This window comes from Macaca mulatta, chromosome 7 (assembly GCF_049350105.2).
Source record: "Macaca mulatta isolate MMU2019108-1 chromosome 7, T2T-MMU8v2.0, whole genome shotgun sequence".
NCBI lineage: Eukaryota > Metazoa > Chordata > Mammalia > Primates > Cercopithecidae > Macaca > Macaca mulatta.
In genome coordinates this window covers 79,047,621-79,064,061 of record NC_133412.1, presented here as the reverse complement: position 1 = coordinate 79,064,061, position 16,441 = coordinate 79,047,621, and the positions used below count along the sequence as shown (strand labels likewise).

At 40.5% G+C, this 16,441-nt stretch overlaps 1 protein-coding gene across 13 annotated transcripts in view; it reads right to left on the bottom strand.

Moving 5' to 3' along the window:
- FANCI (FA complementation group I) overlaps positions 1–15,343 on the bottom strand; it is an 82,270-nt gene extending 66,927 nt beyond the window's left edge. For 3 of the 13 annotated variants that reach the window (XM_077940281.1, XM_077940279.1, XM_077940280.1), the window contains exons 1-3: positions 15,236–15,332; positions 11,568–11,670; positions 126–198 (exon numbers count right to left, since the gene is read on the bottom strand). Coding sequence is in view for 8 of the 13 variants with exons in the window: in XM_077940279.1 (XP_077796405.1) it covers positions 126–198; positions 11,568–11,651 (157 nt within the window). In the remaining 5 variants the exon portion in view is untranslated. Of the gene's footprint in view, positions 1–125; positions 199–11,567; positions 11,747–14,619; positions 14,941–15,224 lie in introns of those variants that run through there. The other 10 variants (XM_077940285.1, XM_077940284.1, XM_077940274.1 and 7 more) reach the window with 9 other exon arrangements.
- Between the last annotated feature and the right edge of the window lie 1,098 nt (positions 15,344–16,441).

Below are 16,441 nucleotides of genomic sequence, written 5' to 3'. Positions count from 1 at the left end.
CTGCAGAAGCCTCAAAACATGGAAAATGTTCCAGTGGGGCTTCAAACAGTAAGAAAAGTACCAAAACTAAACAAATCTACCAATGAATGTAGGAGATAGACAGAAGTTACATTAATTATTATTACCTTTGAAGATGGCTCTCAGGAGTGCTCCAGCAACTTTTCCTTTCACTGCTTGATTCTGAAGGAGATTAGTCAACTGCAAAGAAAGAAAAAGCTACAAGTCTCTGGCAACAGTCTTTTACCCCAATGACCTAAACACTCCATATGAAAAAGTACTCCTGTCAGGTTCAGATCATTCAGAGACGCCAAGTATTACAAACACCATAATTTTTAGACAGAGGAGGGTATATCTTAATATGATCCTGGACTGTCAAGACTAAAATCTATTCATACTCATTCTATAAACATTTATGGAGCACTCAGCACTAAGCTGGGAACATACATTCATCCAACAAGTACTTTGTGAGCATGTTATTTTCCTTAGGCATGTTATAAAGATGAACAAGACAGACATAGTAATTTGACTCAGAGTTTATAATAGAGCAGGAGGGGAAAGGATGGCAGAAAAAAAATTGTAAAAGAACCAAATAAGAGGCTGAGATAGAAAATAAGTGAGGAAAGGAAGGAAACTTCATTTAGGGTAGTAAGGGGAAGCTTCTCTGAAGTAGGTGACATTTAAGTAGAGACCTGGAGGACAAGAAGGAGCTAATTATTCAAAGGAGTTAGAGAAGGATATTCCAGAGAGAAGTATGATCATGTGCAATGGCCAAGAAGAAGCAAAGAGCTTGGCATATTTGAGGCCAAAGTCTTGTTAAAAAAAAAAAAAAAAAAATTCAATATGGCTGGAGAATAATAAAGAAAAGAATAGATGAGTTTGAAGAGAGACAGGAAAGGACCAGATTATGAAGAATCTTACAGGCCATGGTAGAAGTTTAGCTTTTGTCTATGCAACAGAAGTTACTAAAGAGAAAAGAAGGAAGTGAGATGATATTTTCAAAAATCATCCTTGCTCCTTGTGTGGAGAATGAGTTATGGGGGTTTAAGAGTGAAATGGGGATACCTGTTAGTAGACTGCTACTATGTTTAAGAGAGAGATGACAGTGGCCTAAACCAAAGTAATAGAGGTGTTATAAATTGAATTGTGTCCTCCCCACATCCCCAAATTTCATATGTTGAAGTTCTAACTCCCAGTACTTCAGAATGTGACCTTATTTGGAAATTGGGTTCTTGTAGGTGTGATCAGTTGATGTCATTAGGATGGGTCCTACTCCAATGACTGATGCCCTTATAAAAAGGGGAACTCTGGACACAGAAACACAAACAGGGGGAATGCCAAGTGAAGATGAAAGCAGAGATCAGGTGATACAAGCCAAGGAATGCCAAAGGTTGCCACCAAACCACCAGAAGCTAGGCAAGAGACACAGAACAAATTCTCATAGCCCTCAAAAGGAACCAACCCTGACAACACTTTATCTTGGACTTCTAGTCTCCAGAACTGTGAAACATTACATTGCTGGTATTTAAGCTACCCAATTTGTGGTACTTTGTAACAGCAGCTCTAGCACACTAATACAGAAAATGAAGAAAAGTGGATAGATCCAAGAATATTTGAGAACTAAGAATAGAAATTCCTTAGTTTGGAAGTGAAGTAGGGGGTGGTGATGAAGGAAGAAATCAAGGAGGACTCCAGCTAGCTGGGTGAATAGTGGCACCATCCGTTTACGTGGTGAAAATCTGGGATTAAGGAAGCATCTAAATCACCCTGAGAGTTTACTAAAACAAATTTCCAGGTTCTACTCGCAGTTTATGATTCAGGTCTGCTGTGAGGCTCAGAAGCACTATTCTGAGATACCCAAGTAGAAGTGCCAAGTAGATGACAATGAAATATGCCAAAGTGGAGCATCAATGGAAACAGATGAGACCATCCAGGAAAGAATATAAAGAGAAGAGAAACACCAAGAGTCAGTCGTTAAAAAGAGAAGCAGCTGCCAGCAAACACAAAGGTCAAAAACACTGGAGGATAATCTAGGGAGAGAAGTGTCACAGAAACCAAGACTAATAAAACAATAAACTATCTCTTCCACAAGTACATGAAGCTGGTGTTTCCAGCTGGAGTCCATCTCTCTACTAAATATATAATAAAGAAGTATCTGACTACTCTTGCCTGTACCTTCCAACAGAGTACTTGATCCTTGACATAACCCTTAGAGCAGCAGTTCTCAACCAGTGATTTCTGTTCCCCAGGGGACACTATACAATGTCTAGAAACATTTCTGGTTGTCACAGCCAGAAGGGTGCTGTTGGAATCTAGTGGGTAGAGGTAAGGGATGCTATCATTCTGCAGTGCACTGGACAGCCCACAACAAAGATTTATCCAAGCCAAAACGTGAGCACTACCAAGGCTGAGAAGCTGTTGACTCTTTTTGAAATAGTTCAGTTTCAACAGAAAGCAGTGTGGCATAGAAGGCGGGGGGAGAAAAGCTGGATCCAGAATCAGAAGCCCTGTATGTAAATCCTAGCTATACCATTTACTAGCTATATAACCTCAGGCAAGTTATTTTATCTGTCATGTGTGTCCATTTCTCCACCTCAAAGGACTGAGATAAAGGGTAGAAGAATTTGCACGGAGCCTAACACACGACAAGTACTCAACGAATGTTAATTTTCTTCTATTGTCTCTGTCCTCTACTCCTCTTCCTCCTTCCACTTATGTGATCTCAGTCTTCCTTTTGACCATGTTCAGTTATGCTTTTCACTACCTTTTAAAGCTCAGAAATAGAGCAAGTAAGATTTAAGTATCCCTGTTATCTCAGAAGGCTTTAAAATTTTTAATTGGCAGACTGGAACTACCAAGTTAACAGTACAATCCAAATAAATTTTAGTTTTTTTAAAAAAATAGAACATTCTTCATTTTGTGTTGTCTGATGTTTCCTTGTGGCTAGATTGAGTTTGTGCGGTCTCACAAGAACACAGGTGATATCATGTCATTCTGGGAGTATCACATCAGGAAGCACATGATGTCCATCTGTCCCTCATTGGTGATATTAATTCTGATCCCACTTTATAATTACTTCCCCCACCCTGTCCCTTTGCCACCAGTAAGCAATTTATAGGGAGACACTTTAAGACCATGCAAATATCTTGCTCCTCATCTAATTTTCTCCCTGTAAAATGGAAAAGCCCAGCAGAAACCACTGTTACCAAGTTATCAGTCAGTATCACCAGGAATGACACTGACATCAAGAGCTCAGTGATTTGATACACTAAAAAGGGCATGGTACCATTTCTGTGGTCCTTATGCCAGGCATACATAACCTTGGTCCAATCATGAGACAACACCAAACAGGCCCTAATTGAGACACATTCAGCAAAACAACTAATCAATACTCCTCAAGACTATCATGATCAACAGAGATAAGGAAAGACTGAGAACTGTTGCAGAATGCAGGCTATCAGGGGGAAGTGACAAGTAAGAGCGATGTAGGATGCTGAATGGGATCCTGGAACATAAAGAGAACATTAGTGAAATAATTACTGGGGAGAATTGGAATAAGGTTCTTAGCTTCACTAATTGTATCATATCAATGTTTTTCAAGTCCCCCTGGATTTAGCATTCATTGGTATTTCTTGCCTGGTTCAATCTTTACCATGACAATTGCAAAGTAATGATTTTCCAACTCCTGCACTGTAAGTAAGAGAACTCCTTTCTACCCATGTATTCATTTACTTACTTTACTTACCTTACTTACTTAGAGACGGAGTCTTCTTTGTCGCCCTGGCTGGACTGCAGTGGCACAATCATAGCTCACTATAACTTCAAACTCCTGGGCTCAAGCAATTCTCCTGCCTCAGCACCCCTCCAGTTAGCTAGGAATACAAGCAAGTGCCAATATGCCATGCTAATTTTTTAAATTATTTGTTTGCAGAGGTGGGGTCTCACTATGTTGTCCAATCTGGTCTCAAACTCCTGGACTCAAGTGATCCTCTTCTTGAACTCCCAAAGTGATTTACTTATTAATTATTAGTATGAACTTATACATCTCTGTAATTTTCAATGGTTCATTACTGAACTTAATTATTTTGATGCTCAAATAGTCCCAGATTTGGCCAAAGGAAAACCCTTCAAGCTGGCTCTTGTGTCTTTGTGACATGCCCCCATTGTCTTTTTTGAGCACTTCTTTACTTTCTGGTATAGAAAGATGTTCCAGGTTAATCTTGTATCCATCCTGCCCACCCATAAACTCAGCCATTTCTCTGAAGAGCCCTGGTTCCCTTGAGTGGGGAATGGTTATGAAACAGCAAAGATCTAGGTGATGGGTTTGTTTGTTGTTACCATGGCATCTTTTTAAAATTTATTATTTTTCTTTTATAGAGACAGGATTTGATCATGTTGCCCAAACTGGTATTGAACTCCTGGGACTCAAGTGATCCACCGATTCAGTTTCCCAAAGTGTTGGGATTACAGGTGTGAGCCACCACATGGAGCAACTATGGCATCTTTGCTTCATGGTTCTTTCAGTGGAGAGAGCAAGGAAATGTATGCATGTTTATACACATAAAAATATACACGTGGCCAGGCGTGGTGGCTCACACCTGTAATCCCAGCACTTTGGGAGGCCAAGGCGGGCAGATCACGAGGTCAGGAGATCCAGACCATCCTGGCTAACAAGGTGAAAACTCGTCTCTACGAAAAAAAATACAAAAAAAATTAGCTGGGCGTGGTGGCATGTGCCTGTAGTCCCAGCTACTCGGGAGGCTGAGGCAGGAGGATCACCTGAACCCAGGAAGCAGAGGTTGCAGTGAGCCGAGATTGCACCACTGCACTCCAGCCTGGGTGACAGAGTGAGACTCCGTCTCAAAAAAAAAAAGAAAAATACATGTACACATACACATATCTGAGAAAGCCTAAGTTCACAAGTTCACACCAGTACCTCTATTTCTTTTTTTTTTTTTTTTTTGAGATGGAGTCTCGCTCTGTCGCCCAGGCTGGAGTGCAGTGGCGCAATCTCGGCTCACTGCAAGCCCCACCCCCCGGGTTCACGCCATTCTCCTGCCCCAGCCTCCGGTGTAGTTGGGACTACAGGCGCCCGCCACCACGCCCAGCTAATTTTTTTTTTTTGTATTTTTAGTAGAGGCGGGGTTTCACCGTGTTAGCCAGGATGATCTCGATCTCCTGACCTCGTGATCCGCCCGCCTCGGCCTCCCAAAGTGCTGGGATTACCGGCGTGAGCCACTGCGCCCGGCCCAGTACCTCTATTTTTAATCTGTCTCCACAGGATTCTTTCTTGCCTTCCTACATTTCATAATTGCATGTCCCTTTACCAGTGAAAGAACACTGACTCTGAATATCAACATGTTTATTACATCTAAAATAGTTTCAAAATTGCTTCACCAGTACCACTACAATAAACAATCCTACTAAAGAGTTCAAGGTTTATTTGTATTTTTCCCCACCACTCCCATACCCAGACTGTGGGTAGATAATAAAATACTTAGAATAGTTCTTTCTCCCCTCCCCACCTTCAGTATGGTGAAAGTATTCTTTGTTTCTTTTTTTTGTAATGATACCCAGACATATGTATGTTTTCTCTTCTTCTTCATAAGAAAGGGAGAATACTACACATTTTGCACATTTCCTAGAAGTGAGATGACTGGGTTGAGGGAAAATGTATATGCAGTTTTGCTGGGTATTACCAAATTCTAACCATGGTCATACCATTTTTTATTCCTACCAGCAATGAATGAGTACCTGTTTCCCCCAAATGGCTCAATCGGACAAGAAATAGTATCTTTTTAATTTACATTTCTCTTATTATGAGTGAAGTTGAGCATATTTTCTTATGTTTAAGGCCATTTTTTACATATCTTTTAGTGATTATTCTCATGTTTTTTGCCTTTTTTAAATATAATTTTTTTATCTCCCCCCAAGTTATTTATGAATTAGGTATATTAATCCTTTATCTGTGATATGTTTACAAATATTTTTTCCCAGTTTGCCATTTGTCTTTTGACTCTGCTTATGGTATTTCTGGCCACACAAACTTTTTAACTTTTATGTCGACAAACTTATCTTTTATTGCATCTATATGTTGTACAATAGTTAGACAGCTTTTCACTGCACTGAGCTTAAAGAGAAATTCATCCATGTTTTCTTCTGACATATACTTAGTTTTTTATTTATTTTTTTAAGAGACAGAGTCTCACTGTCACCCCTGCGAAGTGCAGTGGCACAGTTATATCATAGCTCACTGTAATCTCAACCTCCTGGCTCAAGCGATCTTCCTACCTCAGCCTCCCAAAGTGCTGGGATTACAGGGATAAGCCCCTGTGCCCAGCCCTAACATTTATTTACATTTGTTTTTTACATTTACATTTCTGATTCATTTGGAGCTTACTCTTGAATATGAGAAACATCTAATCTTATCTATTTTTTCCAAATGTCCACCCAGTTGTTCCAATACCATTTGTCAAAGACTATATTTCACTGTTTTAAGATGTAATTATATTCTAGATTTTACTTGTAGTTGGGTCTATTTTGAGACTTTCCACTCTTATGCATTACCTATTCTATTCTTTGTATCCTATTCCGTTTCTGTTCATCTACTCACGTACCAGTACCGCACTCTTATTTATAAAAGTTTTTGTGGTGTTTAGTCTCCGCTAGGGTTAATCCTCCCTCAGAGCTCTTTTCAGTTTTTCCCTAACTATTCCTGTGTGTACAATCTGCTATATGAATTTTACAGTCAGCTTATCTAGTTAAACAAAATAGCTCAATGGAATTTTTATTGGTATTAAATTGATTAACTTGGGGAGAATCGACATTTTCATGATGCTGAGACTCCCCAATCAAGAACAGGGGATATCTTCTTAGTTTTCTACTTTTGTCCTTTAGAAGTGTTTCATAGTTTTTTTCACATGGGTTTTGGACATTTCTCAGGTTTATCCCTATTTTTTGTTGCTATTGTAAATGGGGCTTTCTCATTTACTGTATCCTTTTTTTTTTTTTTTTTGAGACGGAGTCTCACTCTGTCACCCAGGCTGGAGTACAGTGGCGTGATCTCAGCTCACTGCAACCTCTGCCTCCCGGGTTCAAGCAAGTCTCCTGCCTCAGCCTCCCAAATAGCTGAGACTACAGGCATGCACCACCGTGCCCAGCTAATTTTTGTATTTTTAGTAGAGAAGGGGTTTCACCATGTTGGCCAGGCGGGTTTAGAACTCCTGACCTCAGGTGATCTGCCTGCCTCGGCCTCCCAAAGTGCTGGGATTACAGGCATGAGCCACCCTGCCTGGCCAACTGTTTTCCAACTTTATCTTCTAACTGACTATTATGTATGAATGCTACTGATTTTTGCATATTAATTTTATATTCTGATACCTTGATGAATTCTATTTATAGATGGTTTTATCACAGATTCTCCAGGGTTTTCCAGGTATACTATCATGCCGTCTACAAAGAGAGATGTTTTACATTTTATTTTTCTTTTCTTTCCTTCTTTTCCTTTTTTTTTTTTTTTTTTTAAGATGGAATCTCACTTTGCCCAGGCTGAAGTGCAATGGTGCAATCTGGGCTCACTGCAACTTCCACCTCCCAGGTTCAAGTGATTCTTCTGCTTCAGTTTCCCGAGTAGCTGGGAATACAGGCATGCACCACCATGCCCAGCTAATTTTTGTATTTTTAGTAGAGAAGGGGTTTCACCATGTTGGCCAGGCTGGTTTAGAACTCCTGACCTCAGGTGATCTGCCCACGTTGGCCTCCCAAAGCACTGTGATTATGGGTGTGAGCCACCACGTTCAGCCTTTATGTTTCTATTATCATGCCTGTGATTGTTTTCTCTAGGTTAACTGCATAGGCTAGCCAACCAGAACATTTACACAGTAGCGGAGACAGCAGGCATCATTGCTTTGTTCCCGGCCTTAGAGGAAATGCCTCTATGGTTTCCCACTAAGATGCTGACTCTAGAATTTAGATGTATACATTTTATGATGTAAAGGAAACAGCCACCTATTCTGATTTTCTCAAGTTTTTATTAGGAATGAGTGTTGAATTTTGTCGAAGGCTTTCTGTGATCCATGAAGATAATCGTATAATCTTTATAGTAATATACTTTCAAATATTGAACCAACCTTGTATTCCTGCTATTAAATCCCACTTGATCATGGTGTATTTTTTAAAATGTGGTGTTGCAATCTGTCCCTTAATATTTAAGACTTTTATATCAATATTCATAAGTGATATTAGTCTATAACCTCTTTTTTCCATGCTATCTTTATGAGGTTTAGGGTTATACCTGATAAAGACAGCATAAAAAATCAATGTTATATTTGTTTAATTCAATGTTATACTTGCTTCATTCAAAGTACTTGGAAGTTCTCCTTTATTATTTATGCTCTGAAACAATTTATGTAGCATTAGGACTATCTACCTGATCTTTAAAGGTTTGACAGAAGTTTCCTGTCAAACTATCTGGGCCTGGTGTTTTTATATGAAGTAGTTCCTTCGTAACTTTCTCTTTTCTTCTATGGAAACTGGTCTGTTTAAGTTTTCCATCTCAAATTGGCTCAATTTTATTAAACTGTATGTGCCTAAGAAATTACCCATTTCCTCTAGGTTTTCAAATTTATTTGCACAGAAATGTACTGTAGTCTCATAGTATTTTTTGAGATTTTCTCTGTATTAAGTGTTTCTCCCTTGTCATTTCTCATTTTGTGCATGTTTTTAACTCCACTGTTTTATTATATTAATTAATGGTGTTTTTTTCCCCCAAAGAACCAAGATTTTGATTAATTTGATCCACTATTTTTCTGTTCTCTACTTTATTAATTTCCACTTTTATCTTTAGTAGTTTCTTTGTGTTTTTTGTTATTGTTTACTTTCTTTTTTCTAGGTTTTTGAGTTGGGAATTTGTTTATTTTCATTATTTCATTTGTATTGATTTCATTATTTCATTTGTTAAACACTGTTGTTTTTAACATTATTCCATGGATTTTAACATATAGTATTTTTGTTATCTGTAATTATTCTTCAAAAATCCTGTAATTTCTGTTTGTATCTCTTCATCCAAGAGTTATTTAGAAGGCATTTTAATTTCCAGGTAAAAGTGTCTTTTGTTTTTTGACTTTTAGTTTCAGTTTTCATTTCCAGTTTTATTGCATTGAGATCACAGAGAATAGTTTGTAGTAATTCTACCTTATGGGACCTACCCATGTTTTCTTTGTGCTCTAGTATATGACACATGATTAATTTTTATGAACATCCTGTGTGTTTAAGAAGAAAATATATTATCAAAGTTCTCTGCATATATTTCAAATATTCTTTATATTTTCCACCTTTTTACAATCTCTGCTTTATTTAGTTATCCTCAACTCTGTATTCCGCTTTACTAATTTTCTCTTTAGCAATGTTTCATCTACTTTTAAACCATCTACTGAGGTTTTCATTTCAAGAAGTTTTCCTTGATCGTTTTCTAAATCCATCCCTTATTTTGTGGGTTCTATTCCTTCATTTACATCTTCAAATATGTTAAATACTAAGTCAGGCAGAGTGGCTCACATGTGTAATTCCAGCACTGTAGGAGGCTGAGGTGGGTGGATTACTTGAGCTCAGGAGTTCAAGACCAGCCTGGAAAGCACGGCGAAACCCCATCTCTGCTAAAAATACAAAAATTAGTCGGACATGGTGGCACATGCCCGTACTCCCAGCTATTCAGGAGGCTGAGGTGGGAGGATCGCTTGAGTCCAGGAGGTTGAGGCTGCAGTTTGCCGAGATCGCCCCACTGCACTCCAGCCTGGGCAAGAGTGAGATCCTGTCTCTAAATAAAAAAATAAAGTTAAATACTGTATTAAGTATTTGTGTTAAATATTTAAAGTTTTTTTCAGATTGCTCTAAATCCTTGAATATGAATTTTCCCATTTCTGGTCCTGTGGGAGTCTTTCTTGCCACAGGACTTCTTTATGTGTTTTATAATTATTTTACTCGAGTTCATCTTCTGTGGATCATTTTATTGAATGAACTGCATGCATATATTACTGACATGCTTAACAAATTTGTAGAGGATAAAAAGGTGATTAATATGGTTAATAGAATCATACAAAATGACTTTGATGGAATAAAACAAGATGAATCTAAAAAAGATGACAGTTAACAGACATAAAGTTTGTTTTAAGAAACCTGGTCTCATTATGTTGCCTAAGGTGATCTCAAATCCTGGCCTGAAGGAATCCTCCCAAAGTGCTGGGATTACAGGTGTAAGCCACCATGCCTGGCCCATATATCATTTTTAACATGGGTTCTAAAAGGACTTCAGAGATAAAGGAAACTTAGCTTAATATCAACATATACAAAAATAAGGCCGGGCATGGTGGCTCACACCTATAATCCCAGCACTCTGGGAGGCTGAGGCAGGAGGATCACCTGAGGTCAAGAGTTCAAGACCAGCCTGGCCATGGTGAAACCGTCTCTACTAAAAATACAAAAATAAATAAATAAATAATAAATATAAGAGCAATGAGACTACAATATAATGTTGCTGCTAAAAAGCTGATTTTGCATTAATGGAAAAATGAGGGAAATATTAGCATTACTCTATCCTAGACTCAGAATACAACTGGAACACTGTCTTCAATTTGACAGTGTTCATGCCTTCAATTTGAGGCATGAAACTTTAAATAAATAATTTAAATGCTGGTTTCAATGAATCTTGTCTATAGAATGATTCAAGTTACAACTCATGCAACAAGCCATCTCAAAAAATAGCTATAAAGGCAGTCTTCAGTAATTTCAAAGAAAAAAAAAAAATCAAAGAGCAACCCTACATCAATTCCTAGTATGTCAGATAACACAGACTGAGATGCACCTTGCTTCAATAACTACGACACTAACACATAAAAATTCCCTTAAAAACATAATACTCATCAACTGACAAAGAAAAAAACCCCATGATACTCAATGTCTTTACTTGTTTATACATATACCTTGAAGAGGGATTCTTTTCTAGGCAGGGACCTGGATAGGATGAGATCATTTATTATGGAAAAAGGAGCAGTATATCAGCTGAGAAAGAACTTTAGGAAGAATAAACAGCCTAACATATAAGGCAATTACTATCCCATTTTATAATCCTACACTTACAGTGAAAACAGAGGCCCTAATTTTTACTAATAATCTCAAAATATTTTGCTGCTTATAAACTTAAGGAAAAATACAGAGAAGCATCAAAATGCAAAACTAATGTCTCAATAACTATAGTCTGGATATTATCTTCAAATAGGATGGTTCTAAGGACGATAAAAGTATACTAATTTGCTTTTATAAATACAGTTGTAAAAGCATCCTATTCTTAGGCTATTTCAGGTTTAAATTTGGTCACAAATGCCCTCAAGTTGTCTATTTCTCTCATTCCTTCACCCCAATTTCTTTACCTCTATAAATTATTATTAAATAAATCCTTGTCTCCTACGGTGAATGGGGAGTAGATGAAGAAGCAGCATTTTTCTTTCTCACATGTCCTTTGAATGTGTCATCACGCCTGACACTTATTTTAGCAGAACATGCTTCCTAATACTCACATCATCTTCTCTCAGGGTTTGAAGAAATTCTTGCAGTTTGTCTGCTGTTTTTTCTGCTGCTAGAGATAAAATCTTCTGGTCCATTGTTGCTCATATCACAGAACTATAAGGAAAACGCATCAGAGGTGGGTGAAGATTCCAGAAATGAACAAACTTGATTTTTTTTCCTTCCCTGTTAACTGAATATTTCATACCTATTATGCAATGGGTGCTCAACAAACTTAGGACTAACTATCTTTGAGTAGGTGATTGTTTTTTTTCTTCTTAAGTTCAGTGGCGAGATGATTCTTAAGCTAACCAAAATAATCTTGAAAATTCCCTGGAATTGCCTTATTAGGAACCTATATTCTAATCAAGTGGTTTCATAATTTTTGCCCACATTTGTTATCATCTGCTCACCATACTACCTAGAACAAAGCCTCCACTTAACAGCATATCAAGTATGTAATACATTATATATTATCATAAGCATGTAATAAAGTATTTGACAAATAAATGAACCAATAGCACTATAAATGCTATGTGCCAATTAAATGGTATAAAATCAAGTGAGAAGGAGAGCCCAAGAGTGTGAGGCTGCAGTGAGCTATGATCAAGCCACTGTACTCCAGCCTAGGCAACAAGTTAAGACCCTGCCTCAAAAAAACAACAAAAAAAGAGGCGGGGCACGGTGGTTTACGCCTGTAATCCCAGCACTTTGGGAGGCTGAGGTAGGCAGATCACTAGGTCAGGAGATTGAGACCATCCTGGCTAACACGGTGAAACCCTGTCTCTACTAAAAACATACAAAAAATTAGCCGATGTGGTGGGAGGCGCCTGTAGTCCCAGCTACTTGGGAGGCTGAGGCAGGAGAACGGCGTGAACCTGGGAGGCGCAGCTTGCAGTGAGCCGAGATCGCGCCCCTGCACTCCAGCCTGGGTGACAGAGCAAGGCTCCGTCTAAAAAAAAAAAAAAAAAGAAAAAGAAAAAAAGAAAGAAAAAGTGAGAAGTTAACAAGGTAAAAGATGTAATTGTGTTCTTAAATGTCAAGGCTTCCCATCAGAGGAAAGCTTGAACTGGAACTTAGAGATTAAATTTAAATAGTCAAGACAACCAGGTTGTATACATTATTGAGAAGGGTATCATGAACAAAGGCATTCATATGGGAAATGAGAAATTTATTTGGGGAAAATGAGTAAAATGGCTGAGATAGACTCCAAGTAGGAAAATAATGAGTAGGAAGGCTGGAATGATAGGCTGCGAGTAAACAGGTTAAGGAATTTAGATTCTATTTCGTAAATCACTGAGAACCATTAAAAAATTCTGAGCAAAAGACAATCTCACAAGATTGCTGAGCAAAAGACAATCTCACAAGATTGCAAGTGTTTGAGGAAACAGAAACTAGCATCTTTGTGCAGATTAAAGTGGGGAGAAGGTAAGGAGAAACAGCAAATGCTAAGAGACCATTTGGAAGTTATTTTAGTGGAAATAATAAAGACCTGTACTAGGGTGGTGACTGGAGACTAGAAAAGATGGGATGAAATGGAGGCACACGAAGCAGATAGAATTCAGTGAGTAGCTATGAAAATAGAAGGGGGAAATACAGCCTAGTAGAAAGAAAATCTGTTCCTCTTCTTCCTCCTGTGTTTCCCGTCTCCATAAATGGTACCATCATCCACTCAGCTGCTCAAACCAGAAACCTGGGTAACATTCTTAACAACTTTGCCTTCATCCTTCACCACATCCATTCCAAGTCCTGTCAATGTTACCTACTAAAAATCTCCCAAATCTGTCTACTTTTCTCTATCTCCACTACTGATACATTACTCCAAACCCCCATCATCTCTCACCTGAACTACTGCAATCGTTTCCTAACTTGTCCCCTCTGTGCAGCCACTAAAGTGATGTTTTTGAAACACAAATCTGATTATCTGACTTATCTTCCCTCCATGCCATCCTCATCTTAAAGCTCTTCAGTGGCTTCCATTGCTTTCTTATCAGTCCCAAATCGTTAAGTAAGGATAAAATTAAGTCCTGCAAAGTCTGACCCATGCCTAACTCCCCTTCATCACTCTGCTCCAGCCATACAGAATTGCTTCCAGTCCTTTAAATCTCCAAGTTCTTTCTGCCACAGGCCCTTCCACATGTTTGCAGCTGGAACTTAAATAAATATTCCTCTTTCCATCCACTGCCCCGCAATCTTTTATTACTAATTCCTACAAATCCTTCAGATCTCAGCTGAATACACATCTCCACAAAAGTCAATCTAGGCTGGGCGCAGTAGCTCACGCCTGTAATCTCAGCATTTTGGGAGGCCAAAGAGGGCGGATCACGAGGTCAAGAGATCAAGACCATCCTGGCCAACATGGTGAAACCCTGTCTCTACTAAAAATACAAAAAAATTAGCCGGGCGTGGTGACGCACACCTGAGGTCCCAGCTACTCGGGAGGCTGAGGCAGGAGAATCACTTGAACTCGGGAGGTGGAGGTTGCAGTGAGCCAAGATAGCGCCACTGCACTCCAGCCTGGCGACAGAGGGAGACGCCATCTCAAAGAAAAAAAAAATCTATCTATCTATCTCAGTCTAGGTTAAACGTTTCCGTAGTACATCCTCTCATGGCACCAGTAAACTCTCTTACATACTGTCACCAATTTTTAATATTACATGTGTAATTATCAGATTAACAAATGTTATCTCCCACTAGACTATAAGACCCGTAAGGACAGGGACCGTAGCTGTTTTTATCACTGTATCTCCAGCACTTAACACAGTACCTAGCTCAAACTAGGTAACTAACAAATATTTGTTGAACAAATTATTGAACCCCTATAATAGGGAAGACACTGGGCCCAGCACTTTACGTTCATTAACATGACCTTCACAATACCACCTATTAAGTACGTGTAATATTAGCCCCATTTTAAATGAACAATTTTTGGGATTCAGAGATTAGGGAATTTTCCCCAAGATTAGAAGGCTAGCAAGTCGCATAGAGAGAAGTGAAACCCAAGTCTGTCCAGCTCCAGACTCCAAGATCTCATGCTTTGAACTACCGGATGCAAATAGGGCACACCAACCTAATAAGGTGTCCAGCCAGAAGGGACAGGCGGCTTCGGAGGGGAATACGTTTATATCAATCTAGGCACATTTGCTTAAATCATCCTAAAACCAGAGGTAAGACCACAGGCGGGTGGCTGTCAATTCCCTGAGCGCGAAGTAAATTTCTTGTCAAGAGACGCCGGTGAGCATCAGAGATCTGAAGTCAAGATCCGAGAATGGCAGAGCTCCGCCGGCGGGAAACGCTGCGGCCTTCCCTTCCGGGTTCTTCAGTTAACAAGCCGTGAACGCAAATACAGAAACTATAACACGAAGCAGCTGGTGATGGAGACCGTGACTGGACAACAAATGCAAAGCAAAGTTAAGGGAAATTTCTCAGAAGAGCTGAACCTCGACCAAGGGAGAAGAATTTAACCGGAGGGGCTCCCACTGAGGCACACCCCTAGGAGGGAACTGCGAAAGCTGAAGCAGGCAGCGCGAGACAGCGGAGAGCGTCTATTTTCCAGGCCACAGAACGCCAAGTCAGAACACGAGCCTCCTTTCCCCCACGGAACTGCTCCCTCCTAGGGTCCCAGTCCCACAGCCCGAGCCCGAGCAACTCGCGAGCCGCTCTACAGTCACCACGGCCTCACCTCCGCCACAAACTTCCAAAAAGCCCGCTCAACCCAGCGCCGCCACACTTCCGTTACCCGTAACAACAAGTTCCGCCCTCGCGGCTCACTTCCGCCGTCCGAGTACCCGCGGGCGGGGTGTAAGATGAAGACTCAAGGGGTGCCGGGAAGCGTGCGGAGTTCTAGAATGTCCCCGCTCACAGTCGGAGGGGGGCGCTGCCTGTCCCAACTCGCGCTCGGGACTGCCGATGAGCACGCGCTGTGGGACCTGAGCGTGCCCGGCGCGGTGTCCCGACAGGTTCAGCTTCCCTCGTGCCCTGTTGCGGGAATAGTCAGCGCGGGAGGGGACTCACAACTGGTGGCCCTGCAGGTCTTGGCATTGGAAAAGCCTGGAAGGCAGAGGCGGATTTCATACTCCACCTTGTGCCAAGAGACAGTAACCCCTCAGATGTAAGCCCCCTGTTACTAGGGGTCTTAATGGACTTTTGTGGGTTGTGGTTTTTGTTTGTTCTTTGTTTTGTTTTGTCTTGCGCTCCCCTTGCGTAACCCCAGCGTTTAGCGCGTAGCCTGGTAAAAGCAGCGAATATTTGTTAAATGAACAACTGACAGTAGAGCGAAGACCGACAGAGGGTGGGCCGAGATTCTGTTTTGGGTTGACGGATCACCTTGTGCAAAGGGTCTGAGAGCAACGAGCAAGCAAGAGAGCCCCTGGCCAGTTCAGAAGGCGAAGGTGCTGGGTGGGAGTGGAAAGGCAGGGGTTCCTAACTCCTTTTCACATTGGGGGCAGTGGGGAACCGCTGAAGGGGAAGGATATGACTATGTTCGCATTGTAGAATGCTATCTCCGGCAGGTGAGTACCGCAGAAACTGTTCAAAAGATGAGCCAGGTGGGGAGGACCGAAGGCAGGACCCCTTAGGAGACTAAGTTGTCCCAGAGATAGGTGGTGGTGGCCCAACCGCGGCAATGGGGACAGAAAGGAGTGGACTGCATGTGAAAGAGATTAGGAGGTAGAGATTTAGGAAGCCCAAATATCCGGATTTGAGGGGGTGTGGGAGTTGTTGAGGAATGTTCAGGCTTGAGCGACTGGGATTGGGGGGTGGGGATTAATCCTGCAGTTGACTAACACAGGGAGCACCGGAAAAGGATGATGGGGTGACGATGAACCCTTCAGATTTGAACTCACCAAATTTGAGGTGCCTGTGGGATGGCAAGTGAAGGAATGCTAAG